This window comes from Gymnoscopelus microlampas (assembly GCF_963454915.1).
Source record: "Gymnoscopelus microlampas genome assembly, chromosome: 16".
NCBI classification, from domain to species: domain Eukaryota; kingdom Metazoa; phylum Chordata; class Actinopteri; order Myctophiformes; family Myctophidae; genus Gymnoscopelus; species Gymnoscopelus microlampas.
The window spans coordinates 39,450,808-39,460,120 of record NC_139953.1 but is presented as its reverse complement, the minus strand read 5'-3'; the positions used below and the strand labels follow the sequence as shown (position 1 = coordinate 39,460,120).

The window sequence follows — 9,313 nt, the reverse complement described above, 5'->3', positions numbered from 1 at the left end:
AGAAGTCAGCTGAAAAAAAATTCAATACATTGTAGACAAAATATTGTTGAACAGTTAGAATAGACCAAACTGGCAATACATTAAATACTTTAGACCCTATGGTTCTGTAACTCTGAGAGTGTACAAATGGACCTGCTTTGGTCCATTTCATTTGGTTCCATTTGGGACACAAAACAGCGACCTCTAGAGTCACATAATTCGATGGTCCACCGTCTTGTGTGTAACGGAGAGAGAGAGAGAGAGAGAGAGAGAGAGAGAGAGAGAGAGAGAGAGAGAGAGAGAGAGAGAGAGAGAGAGAGAGAGAGAGAGAGAGAGAGAGAGAGAGAGAGAGAGAGAGAGAGAGAGAGAGAGGCATTCTCAGCAGCAGTGATAATAGGATACGCATGAACTGAACGCTTCATGGGAAGAAAGTAGTGGTAGGTGAGAAGGGGAGGAAAGTTTATGAAAGAAGACAACTTAACAACAATAATAACTGAGCCGTCTTCATCCTCTAAACCAGGAGAATAGTGTGTTTTTCTCTTCTTTAAAAAAAAAACTTTAATCAATGCGAAAAACTCAGCAGCACGGAAACCGAAGTTGTCGGTTTGGATCGGAATTAACACACATTTTCCTTCCTTTTCTCATCAGTAGGAACTACACACGGGAGGAGGAGGAAAAACGCCCCTGTGTGTGGAAGTAACGAGAGGTAATGTAATGTTGACTTGCTTCTCACTTTCTCTGCTGTGAATAATAAGCTCAAGAATGTTTTTAAACTTGGAGGTTTGTTCACCAACCAAAGAACACGCTGCCTTCGTCGCAGGTTATCGCGTTGTTATCCGTTATCTCTCATCTTTCCCCAATAAAGCGAACATCCAGATGTTCACGACACCACACTGCTGGCGGGGATTGGCTCCAGATGTGAAGGCTGAAAGTGCGCAAAAAAATCTTATTCTTATTAGTATTGGTAGTAGTGTTGTGCCTCATTTCCCCCCCAATTGTCAATATTCAATGTTTACATGTTTGAGAGTGAGAGAGACTTATCCTCAATTAGCATTTGCTATCAGGAGTCAAATAAAGTTTGAGTTTATGAAAAATAAATGACTTTTTACCTTCTATGGTATACGGGTCATTTCGGACCCTAACACCACTAGTGTCACTATTTTTTAATAATTTTAAAACATTTTAAAGTTAAAAAACGAAAACAAGTATTTGGGCTGATTTAAATCACGGGTCAGGCTGGTCATTTACATAAAATAGTTGCTGCATATAAAAGAGATACAATTGCAAATAGAAAAGAAATATATATGTATGCAGAAAACATAATATATGTAATGAAAGAGGAACAAATGAAGGCTAATCATGATTTATACCCTACATAATAATTACATGGAATTATGTGTAAATCCACCAGCATCAGCAGTGGTGGAAAAAAGATGTAATTAAAAGTATAAAAGTATCAATATTGCAATGTAGAAATTGACAAGTAACAGTCCGGAATTCAAAATTTACAGTACAAAAGTATTTGGTATCAAAATGTACTTAAAGTACAAAAAGTAGAAAGACATTCTGCTCATTATGCAGAATGTCCCATTTCACAATTTTTCAAAAGTATAAATTGTATAAGAATCTTTCGAAAATAGCAGATGCGACGCATTGTGAGCTTGTAGATCGGCTATTTCAAATGGCCGAAATGTATCAAGGGTTGAAGTGGTTAATGTATGTTTTGAAATAATAATACAAATCTACAAAGTAACTAGTAACTAAAGTTTTCAAATAATTGTAGTGGAGTAGACGTAAAAGTACTGAAAACTGGAAATACTCCAGTAAAGTAAAAATACCTCATCATTATACTTAAGTACAGTACATGAGTAGATGTTACTTTACACCACTGAGCATCATTCAGTAGCCTACCTACTTTGTTGGTCTTCGAGTAAAGTATAATTTGTAATGTGATCTAGTTTTTGTAATACCTGCCTTCAGGGCAGGGGTCTTCAAGGTTTTTCAGGCCAAGGACCCCCTTGGCTGAGAGAGAGATGAAGCAGGAAGGGACCCCCACTACATATTGGATAAAATTGTGTTGCAGTTTAAACCTTTTTCATATATAGCTTCCTAGACTTGTTTGACAGCACTGTCATCAGTGTTGGATTCGTGTTAATGTGTATTTTCAGACATTTAACCACTTAACCCGTCAATACTTGCTAAACTTGAACTTTGGCTCTGTACTTGGTCTGCTCTTTTTTGGTCTGCCCCTCTACACCAAACATCTTTGCCGAAAATAGCCGATCCACGAGCTAGCGCGAGGCGTTGTGAGCTTGTAGATCTGCTATTTTTGCCTAAAGTTCTCCTCAGAGTAGGGATGCTAGGGTTCAAGTGGTTAATGTAAAAAAAGATATATCCAATCACACAGAGATTTGGCGACCCCAACTTGTAGTGGTCCCGGACCCCTTGTTGAAGACCCCTGCTTTAGGGACCATATGGATGTAAATTGGCATCTTTGCTAATTGTCTACATATTATTCTTATATCGATGTTCATTAATGTGATCATTTTCTTACCGATTAATCTATCGATTACTTTTTGAACTATGAGCTTGTATATCTGCTATTTCTTTTAAATCTTAAAACATTTTTTTTTTGGATTTTTTTCAAAAAACTGTTAGGATTTAGAAAACATGTTTAAGAATCGCCTCAGGTCTTAATGGGTTAAATCAATTATTTTGACAAACCGTTGCACCCCTAGTTCATTAAGGTGCTTTGATAGTCCTATATCAAACAAACAAACAAATGAAACGTAGTAAATAAAGGTTAATGTCAGTGCATTGGGTTAGAACATGCTGGGGGCTATGGACCAATCAATGCTCACATATATCCCACAATGCTGAATAGGCAGCCTGTTGTTGCTGTCTTTCATAATTAAACTGAACAAATTGGGTAACTGAAGGGTTTTGTTTATTGTGAAAAATGGTAAAAAGTTCTCATTCAAATAATTGCTGTAGCAACATGAAAACAAAGTACAAAGAGGGTTTGAAAGAATAGTAGGTCACTGCATATCCTTTAGAGATAAAACGATTGCACTCGTACACAATATGAAGACACACACGTTTGCATTACCATACTTGTGAGAACCTCAACACTTTTACAGTTTTAAACCTAACGCCGAAAATAGCCAATCTACAAGCTCATCGGCTATTTTCGGTGCACGACACAGGTGCAACTAAGTATAAATCAAGCATAACTCCTACCCTAACTGCTAAACCAAAACTTTAAACGCTTAATACTAACTACAACCCCAACCTGAATCTTATCCAAATTGTAAGCATACATCTAAAAAAATGTTTTTTAACCGGCGTACGACAACAATTTATCTTGTGTGGACCACGAAAATTGGTCCACACAAGATGTCTATTTCCCGAATTCTACCATACTTATGGGGACATTTGCGTGTGTGTGTGTGTGTGTGTGTGTGTGTGTGTGTGTGTGTGTGTGTGTGTGTGTGTGTGTGTGTGTGTGTGTGTGTGTGTGTGTGTGTGTGTGTGTGTGTGTGTGTGTGTGTGTGTGTGTGTGTGTGTGTGTGTGTGTGTGTGTGTGTGTGTGTGTGTGTGCGTGCGTGCGTGCGTGCGTGCGTGCGTGCGTGCGTGTGTACACACAGCCCATGAGCATTTTGATAATGTCTTCAACTCCGGTTCGTTGTTTCTCCTCAACAGATGCTGTCGGTGAAAACATTAAGGACTAACTGCTGATGGGCCACTCATCACTGTTTACTATTCTGACGTTCAAAGACAGAGCAGGATAGACAGCTTTTGGATTCCAAGCAGCGTTTCTGATCAGCCAAGACTGAGGCGGAGTACAATACACGATAAACTGAAAATAGTCAAAGCTCCTTAACATTGAGGTCACATTAAGGTGAATTGACTGTTCACCATTCAAGATGCACGACCACAGAAGAAGCCCAGTGACTTGTTATTAACAGATGAACACGGCAATAAAAAAGGATGTCCCGAAACCGTCACGGTTTAACAGCACGTCCCGAACAATGCTGAACCTTTGATAGTCGCCTGTTGGGAATAATCGGACGTTTTTTTGGATGTTATACACGTTGGACCCTTTCGCGGGAAGGGACACTAAAGCCATACATCTTAAACCACTAGCCTACAGTGGAATCCCCCTTTGGGCCAAGGGGGGATATTAAGGTCTTTTAGGGTCTTCTTCAGGCAAAGGCTCTCTGCTCCTACACTCACCTCCACCCTTTGACCTCCATCCACCCCAACCGGGTAAAAACCTGATGATCCGGGTCACGGCACCAAATGTAACGCCCGGGATTCGAACACCGGGTCTCCTGCGAGTAAAGGGGACACTAAAGCCAAAGATCGTATCCGCTAGCCTCAAAGGGGAATCTCCCTTTGTGGCCAAAGTGGAGGTAGATATTAGACTCTTTTTTTGTTGTCTTCAGGCAGAGGCTCTAGCCTGAGCCACTCCGCTAGTAACACAGAGGACAGTTAGCGGCGATCGAGCCAAAAACAATGGCGGCCTGCAACAGTTTGCCTCCTCCCACGCCGCTGCCTCGGCCTTTCCTCGTGCCGCAGAACCCCGCCCCCGTCGCCCCGCCCACCCCCTCGCCGTCGCCCAGCCCCCCCTCCACAGCCGCCTCCGCCGGCGCCGTGGCGCTCTACAGCCGGCTGTCCAACGGCAGCCACAGCGCCGTGGTGCCCAGCCCCACCAGCTCGTCCCGGGGGTCCTTCCACGGGGTCTCCTTCTTGCTGCAGATCGGCCTGACCCGGGAGGCGGTGAGCCTGGAGCCCAGTGACCTCTCCCTGTCGGCGGTGAAAGAGCTCGTTTGTTCCATCGTGGATCAGAAGGTAAAAAAGAAAAAGAAAACGTTTTCGCAAGAGTTGTCTTTTGTGTGTGTGTGTGTGTGTGTGTGCGCGTGTGTGTGCAGTGGTGGAAGAAGTTCTCACATTTTTTTGTGTGTTTGTGCCTGGATGCCGAGTCTCAGGCTCAATTACTGTGGACAGTGATGCTATTCACTGAATGGAATATTGTGAAATATTGCGTCGGGAGGGATGTTACAATTAACGTATGGCATTTTTCCAAAAGTAATTGCGATTTAACCCATTAAGACCTGAGGCCGATTCTAAAAATGTTTTCTAAACGTAACAGTTTTTTTTTTTTAATCTAAAAAAAAAAAAATCTTTCACGATTTTTCAAAAATAGCAGATCTACAAGCTCATAGCGCGGCACTCGGTGCTGCGCTATGAGCTTGTATATCTGCTATTTTTTAATAGCCAAAGAAATCTAAAGTGACACAGATGCGTTCCAGGTCTTAATGGGTAAACGATTGCATTGTGTTTTTGGCACTGAACATTGGGAACATAATAAATACATTATTTACAAAGCCTAAAAAGTAGCAGATGTACAAGCCCAAGTTTAGAGCTTGTCTGCTACTTTTGATGTGAAAAGTAACAGTTTTGGCGCATATGAGCTCTCCACCCAAACAGAGACTAGATCATCTGGGATTGGCATATATGTGATATGGCGTCAACAATACACATAGGTCAAATGTGAAGGCGATTGTTTGGAGATATGTGAAGGACAGAACTACGCACGCACACACACACTCACTCACTCACTCACTCACTCACTCACTCACTCACTCACTCACTCACTCACTCACTCACTCACTCACTCACTCACACACACACACACACACACAGACTTATCGATAGATGAAGAGACACATGCCTACACCTGCCTATTTAGGCACCTGAGTTCTATATCCTAAATCGTACAACAAATGGTGATAATAGGCAATCTATAAGCTCACAACAAGCGTGTGTGAGCGTGTAGATTGGCTATTTTGGAGCATTTCTTATGTTAGTAAGTATGTAAGTTAAGTTTCACTTATAATGCCCCAAATAGCTACGACATGTTGAATTATAGAAAGACTAAATACAGTTTTCAAAGTATTGCAGGTAGTAAAAAAAATCAGAATAAAATAATATATATACTTGTAAATATTGTTCAAAATTTTGGAACAAACCAGTAATTTCATGGCAATGGTATTTGCGTTATTAATAATCATATATCTCATTGTCATGAGATGATGACAAGAAGGCGTTTGGTGTGAAATCTAAAAGTGAGAGCAGCAGAGCAGGGTGTGGGTTTGATTCCCAAAGACAGAAGGCGTGTGTTCTGTACCAGTTGTGGTTGTTTTTAAACGTGCGTTATCTTGCGCATCGCCTCCTGTTTTTCTGTGCATGTACAGTTCTTTGGCACCTGTGCGTTGTTGTGCACTCCATCAGTGTTGCCAGGAATTTTGCGAGGGAAATAAGCAACCAGGTCTATGAAAACAAGCCCAAAAGAAGCGACTATAACACATGAGCACTTTTAACCTAATTATATATTGGACATCGGATATTTGAAAAGCTTGTAGATCTAAATTCCCCAAAAAAATCTTGGGAAAAAAGTGATGTTTGAAACATTTTAACAACACAAATCTGGTACAGGGGGTCCCTGGCACAACATGTTTTCAGATAGATATGCGGACAATTACATGTTTGAGAACCACTGGTTTAAACAACATGACTCTGTTATTTTAGGTCAAAACTAGGCCTTCTTTACTGTTGCTTTTTTCTCTTCTGTTTGTACCCTTTTAGTAGTGTTTATATTCTCTCTTTTTGTAATGTCGTAGTTTTCTGGACTACGGATGGAAATTAGCATTCTTGCTAAATCCGGCGTATTTACATTGCATTGCATGTGTGGTGTTCATCAATATGTGCTGACCCTCCCAAACAAACGTATAAATAGGAAATTAGGAAGCAAGCCCAAATAAGCAACTACACTTTAACCCATTAAGACCTGGAACTGTGTCATTTTTAGATTTGAGCTAAAAAGCATTATTTTACACTTTGGCTATTCAAAAATAGCAGATATACCGCGCTATGAGCTTGTAGATCTGCTATTTTTGAAAATCGTGAAAATGTGTGCAAATCTTTGAATATATATATTTTTAAAGCGAACATTTTTAACTCAAACCTTTGCTTCTGGGGGGTCCCTGGAACAAAATATATTGATGGGGGTCCGCGGCCAAATACATATCATTTTGGGGGTCCTTGACATGAAAAAGTTTGAGAACCACTGATATAGAAACATACGTTTTTCAGAAAACTGTTGGGATTTAGGAGACATGTAGAATCGGCTTCAGGTCTCAATGGGATAAGCAACTACACTTTGGAAACGAGGCCAAAAAAAATTGGCGACTTTACAGAAAAAACAAGCCCAAAGTCGCTTATAAGCATGCGAACATGGCAACACTGCACACCATGTGCTTTGTCCCATGCAGGCAGTTCCATGCACGTTGTTGCAACGTCTTTGCAGAGCGTGGAGATGCAGATACAGAAACCAAAGGTGTTGTTGATGAGCATTGAACAATTTACAAGCTCTCACAGTGTGTCCCGTTGCAACGCGTTGTTGAGTGAGCCTGTAGATTCTGGAGAGATGGAAGAGATTTGGTACAGAGGGGGGGGCCCCAAGGACAGACCCCTGGGGGACCCCACCGGTCAACAAAGTATTTAGATATCTTGGAGGTTATCTAGGAGGGACAGACTGATAATGCTCATTGTGTGTGTGTGTGTGTGTGTGTGTGTGTGTGTGTGTGTGTGTGTGTGTGTGTGTGTGTGTGTGTGTGTGTGTGTGTGTGTGTGTGTGTGTGTGTGTGTGTGTGTGTGTGTGTGTGTGTGTGTGTGTGTGTGTGTGTGTGTGTGTGTGTGTGTGTGTCAGTGACACTCCAGAGAATTCGGACAGGGGGGGCTATGTGGGGGCTGACTTTTTTCCAGCGGGGGCTTGACGCATGCACGCGCGTTTTTTTTGCAGTTTCGGGTCGAAAAATGTGCGGGTTTGGGTGGGTTTTGGTACTTTTTTTCCTTTACTTTATTTCGGTTTTAGGGTTAGGGTTAGGTTAGGGTTACGTTATTTAGAGTTATCCCATCATTCGGTAACATAGAAGTCAGTCAATTATTTTTCACACATTTATATATTTTTTATTTATTTATTCCATTAAAAAATATCTTAAAAGAGGGGGGCTAGGCCTTTGCCAGGGGGTGCTTGTGCCAACCCAAGACCCCCCCTGGCGCCGTCCCTGGTGTGTGTGTGTGTGTGTGTGTGCGTGTGCGTGTGTGTGCAAAGCATTGAGAAATAAACACTGTGAGGACAGTTTTTATCGTTAGGTTTGCAATGAGTAATAGATTCAGGTTATTCAGGTTTGGATTAGACTTTAAGTGGTTGGGATTAAAGTTATTTCATACTTAGTTGTGCAGCGATGTCACTAACGCGATACGGTGTGAGCTTGTAGATCCACTATTTTTCAGCTGTTTTACAGTAATAGTAATACTGTGTGTGTGTGTGTGTGTGTGTGTGTGTGTGTGTGTGTGTGTGTGTGTGTGTGTGTGTGTGTGTGTTTGTGCGCATGCGTTGCAGTGTCTTTGCGGTAGGAATGCATTGAATAGGGCGGTTGCTAGGGAGACTGATGGTTATCTAATGTTTACATAGACTCTGTCCTTTAGCTGCGGGGTCAAAGGTCGTATAATAAGACCCCTGCAGCAGCCAATTCATGCAAGTATAGACACTCTTGGTCAAATATTACTCGACTACAAGTGAAAGTTGCTCAGTCGAATCTTTACTCAAGTTAAAGTGCTAGAGTAGTCTCTCAAGATGTCACCACACTCTTCTTGGTCGTCAGTTACCCAGTCTGTTCCTGGTTGTCACTGGTACTCCCACTCCCAGAGGTTTCAGTTAATAAAACTACAAAATCAAAACATGATGTGCCGGAAAGGCCAACAAAAAAATGGCTTGTCAGGTGGCCTTCCTAGCTTAGGAAATAAGGTGTCGATGAAAATATGGGGAATATTCTATAACATACATGGGCAACTGGCGGCCCAGGGGGCCACATGCTCCCCCCACCTTCAATTAATGCGGCCCGCAGGTTAATAGAATGGCGAAGAATGGCGAAGTGCGGCATTCATTTACAAAAAAAGTTGAAATACGGAGAAAAGAGGTTTCTGCCCGACAGTATATGCAATTTGTCCCTCTGGAGTGAATGTGGAAATGATGGCCCTCTCCATCATCAAAGTTGCCCACCCCTGTTCTATAACAACAATAAATAATCATGGCCGGGGGGGGTGTACTTGTACATCAGGCCACCTCAAGCTACAGAAACAGGAGATAGGCTCCTTGCCCTATGTGAGCCACATGGCTTGACAACCATTGGATCCCAAGGCTACTTACTTACTTACTTACTTACTTACTTACTTACTACATAGAGAAAAACGTGATATTTGACAT

At 41.8% G+C, this 9,313-nt stretch overlaps 1 protein-coding gene across 2 annotated transcripts in view; it reads left to right on the top strand.

Annotated features, from left to right (window-relative positions):
- Positions 1-358: 358 nt before the first annotated feature.
- Positions 359-9,313, top strand: part of LOC311063592 (serine/threonine-protein kinase D3-like) — a 68,100-nt gene continuing 59,145 nt past the window's right edge. The window contains exons 1-2 of one of the 2 annotated variants that reach the window (XM_084083101.1): positions 359-685; positions 3,682-4,833. In XM_084083101.1, the coding sequence (XP_083939227.1) occupies positions 4,498-4,833 (336 nt within the window). In that variant the 5' untranslated portion in view covers positions 359-685; positions 3,682-4,497. Of the gene's footprint in view, positions 691-3,681; positions 4,834-9,313 lie in introns of both variants that reach the window. The other variant, XM_084083102.1, reaches the window with a different exon arrangement.